The sequence below is a fragment of the Aptenodytes forsteri genome, unplaced genomic scaffold (genome assembly GCF_000699145.1).
Source record: "Aptenodytes forsteri isolate BGI_AS27 unplaced genomic scaffold, ASM69914v1 Scaffold269, whole genome shotgun sequence".
Classification (NCBI taxonomy): domain Eukaryota; kingdom Metazoa; phylum Chordata; class Aves; order Sphenisciformes; family Spheniscidae; genus Aptenodytes; species Aptenodytes forsteri.
Window position 1 is genome coordinate 1,441,719 of NW_008794418.1, and position 3,459 is coordinate 1,445,177.

General features: G+C 67.9%; 1 protein-coding gene across 1 annotated transcript in view; it reads right to left on the reverse strand.

Annotated features, from left to right (window-relative positions):
• CDH1 (cadherin 1) overlaps nt 1-3,459 on the reverse strand; it is a 5,587-nt gene that overhangs the window by 985 nt on the left and 1,143 nt on the right. The window contains exons 5-15 of the mRNA XM_019474676.1: nt 3,427-3,459; nt 3,211-3,355; nt 2,908-3,080; nt 2,388-2,516; nt 2,086-2,271; nt 1,754-2,000; nt 1,479-1,631; nt 1,120-1,347; nt 646-867; nt 429-559; nt 2-144 (exon numbers count right to left, since the gene is read on the reverse strand). The exon at nt 3,427-3,459 is cut by the window's right edge and continues 39 nt beyond it. Of these exons, the coding sequence (XP_019330221.1) occupies nt 2-144; nt 429-559; nt 646-867; nt 1,120-1,347; nt 1,479-1,631; nt 1,754-2,000; nt 2,086-2,271; nt 2,388-2,516; nt 2,908-3,080; nt 3,211-3,355; nt 3,427-3,459 (1,790 nt within the window). The remainder of the gene's footprint in view (nt 1; nt 145-428; nt 560-645; nt 868-1,119; nt 1,348-1,478; nt 1,632-1,753; nt 2,001-2,085; nt 2,272-2,387; nt 2,517-2,907; nt 3,081-3,210; nt 3,356-3,426) is intronic.

Genomic DNA, 3,459 nt, shown 5'->3' on the forward strand with positions numbered 1-3,459 from the left:
CTCATCGATGAAGTGTCCGATCTCATCAGGGTTGGCGGGCCGGGGCCGGTACTGGGGGGCAGCCATCAGTGGGGGGGCCACGTCGTTGCGGATCACCTCCGGGCGGGCGTCCAGGCCCCGGTGCAGCTGGCTCAGGTCGTAGTCCTGTGTGGGGACGAGCCGGGGGACATGAGGAGACAACACTTGAGGAACGGCCACGGGCACCACCACGCTGGGACCCAGGGCGGGAAGGACTAGGGGCACCGCAGGCACCGGGGTCTGCAGGGTGCTGGGTGACCGCAGCGGGGGACACAGGGACAAGCAGGTCCGCAGCAGCCTTGTGCACCCCAAGCATCTGGTGTGGCTCGGGGAGCAAGGCCACCGCCCGCCCCAGGGAGCGTGCCGCAGGGACCCGGCGGGCAGGGTCCGGCCCGGCACAGGCATCCCACCTGGTCCTCCTCGCCGCCGCCCTCCTCATCATAGTGGTAGACGTTGTCCCGCATGTCGTCCTCGGGCGGGAGCAGCGGCTCCTTCACCACCTTCCTCTGCCTGGCGAAGAGCAGCAGGAGCAGCAGCAGGACTGCGAGCAGAGGGCACGGGCGTCAGGGTGGCGGGGCGAGGGGGGGGCCCCCAGCCCCGTCCCCATCCCCATCCCGCGGTACTCACTCAGCAGCGCCAGGATGCCCCCCAGGATGCCCAGGATGGCGGGGACGCCCAGGCCGCCGGCGATGAACGCTCGCCGCTCGCAGTCTTTGGCCGGCCCTTCACAGCTGCACACCCGGGCTTTGACTGACGTCACCTGCGCCTTGCCCTGCCCGTCCGTCAGCTTCAGGAAGACGCTGTAGTCCCCCGGCTCCAGCTCCTTCACCAGGCTCAGCACAAGCCGGTCTTGAGCAGCAGAGAGAAAGGTTGGGCTCAGAGACAGGTCCCCGCTCCCTGGTTTGGGGACACCCTCGGCACTGGTGCGGGGCTTTGCCACGTGGCAGGTCCCCAGCGCGGGGGGGGGGGCGCGATGGCAGCACCGGCTGCACTCGGGGGAGCGCAGAGAGCCGAGGGGGTCTGGGATCTGGCCCTCGCTCGGCGTCCCCCACCGCCCCACACCAAAAGGTGGGTGGCTGGGCCAGACCATGCGGCACCTACCTTGTCCCGTCACCTTTACGGTCCAGTTGGTGCCGGAGCCGTGCTCCAGCATTGCCTGGAAGGGGTAGGTGTTGGGGGGCAGGTCCTTGTCGACAATGGTCAGCATCTGCTCCTCGGGCTGCCGGTTGCAGATGTCGAAGATCCGGGGCTCCGGCATGGGCCCGTTGTCGTTCACGTCCTGGAGGAGGAGGAGCAGCGTCGGCGTGCCGGCGGTGGCATCCGGCGACCCTGCAGGGCCGGGGGTTAGCAAGGCGCCTGGGGAGGGGGTCCTGGCCCCTGCCCCTGCCCCAGGAGCCCCAGTGGGACACAGGCGGGTGGCAGCAGCCCCTTCCCAAAGGGCAAGGCAGGGCGCTCCTCACCACTGTCCACGGCCAGGACGATGGCCTTGTAGGTGCTGTTGATGGCGTGCACCGACTCCCGGTCCAGCGGCTGGGGGGCCGGGTGCGTGAAAAAAAAAGGCCACAGCGGCAGGTGGGGGCCCCGGGGCCCCGGGGGGTGCGCCCCCCCCGCCCGGGCGGGGGGGGGGGGGGGGGGGGGATGCTCTGCCGGGTGGGAAGGGGTGCACGGCACAGCGCGGCCCTCGGGCACCCCAGCACGGCCCCCCACCACTGGCACACCCCCCACACACACACTCACGTGATTTTCTGCCTCTGATCCCTGTCCGGGTCCTGGGCCGTGTAGGAGGTGACCTGATGCCCCAGCGGCAGGTCCTCCATCACGTCCACCCTCTTGACTGGGGGCACGAAGACGGGGGCTTCGTTCACGTCTCTGACCGTCACCAGGACAGTGGCCGTGGAGAGCACCAGGGGCACGGTGAAGGGGACGGTGTTCTCCACCGTCACCACGAGGTTGTACCGACTCCTGGTCTCATAATCCAGGCCCTGGGGGGGGTGAGGAGAGAGGAGCCGGGTAGCGCCGGCAGGGAGGCAGCCAGCACCGGGGCAGCTGCGCGACAGCAGGACCCACCTTGGCTGTTTTCAGGATGCCATCATTGGTTTTGGGGTCGGTGGTGATGTTGAAGTCGCCGTCCTGGTCCCCGCTCTTGATGCGGTAGAGGGCTTGCCAGGCAGGGGAGCCCTGCATGTCCTGGTCTGTCACGTGCAGCCAGGCCACCACCACCCCCACCTCGTTCTCGTTCACCGTCCCCTCGTACTGCAAGAGAGCGGACGGGGACAGTCACCCACGTGGTCCCAGGCACCCCGGGGCAGGGGGACTCGTGCCATGATGGCCCGGGGAAGGCAGCGCCTCGCGGGAGGCGGCTCAGGTACCATGTTGGGGTTGAAGACGGGAGGGTTGTCGTTGGCATCGGTGACTTCCACGATGGCGGTGGCGGTGTTGGTCAGGCCGTTGCCCTCCTGATCCGCAGCCTGGATGATCAGCGTGTAGTTGGGAGTGGTCTGTAAGCCAAAATCACCGCTGTTAGGGCAGGGATGGGGTCCGGTGTGTCCCCCTCCTCTGGGGACATCGCCTGCCTGCTCTTCCACCCTTCTCCAGCCACGGTGTTCACCGCCAGCACAGACACTTGCTGATGTCCCTGCTGCCCACCCGAAGGGCTGGCAGTCCACCCACTCCTGGGGCTCGGCAGGGCTGGGGGCCCCTGCAACGTCCCCAGTACAGATCCCCGATGGGCTTGGGGCTGCAGACACCCCCAGAGCAGGGGACGGTGGCCCAGGGATAGCAAGTCCCCGAACCGGCCAGACCACGGGGCTCCGGCATCCCCGGCTCCCCACAGCAAGTCCCACCACAGAGCTGCCACACGGTCCCCCAGGATGCGGTGAGGGTGCCCACCTCCCGGTCCAGCCCTGTGCCGATGACGCTGATGATGCCCTTCTCCCGGTTGATGGTGAACATCTGTTGCGCGCTCTTGGGCTCCTCGCTGAGGATGGAGTAGCCAATGATGCCATTGTTCACGTTGATCCCATCGTCTGCATCCGTGGCGTTCACGGTCATCACGGACGTGCCTGGTCACGGGGACAAGCAGGGGAGATTTTACTCATGGGACAAAACCCACTGGATACCCCAGCACAGCTCTGGCTCAGGGCTCTGCATGGTCCCAGCCATGGGGCCCCCGGCTCGCCGGTCCCCACGCACCTGGCTTCGCGTTTTCCTCGATGTAGCCGATGAAGACTTGCTTGGTGAAGATGGGCCGGTTGTCGTTCTGGTCCGTCACGGTGATGATGACCTCCATGGGGTCCTCCACGGGCTGCCCGTTGGCTGACACGGCGTGGGAGAAGAGCTGCGAGGGGCACCGTCAGCCCACGCGCGGCCCCGGGGACCGTCCCCTCCCCGTCCTGGCCCCCTACTCACCACGTATTTATCGATCTCCTCCCGGTCCAGCGG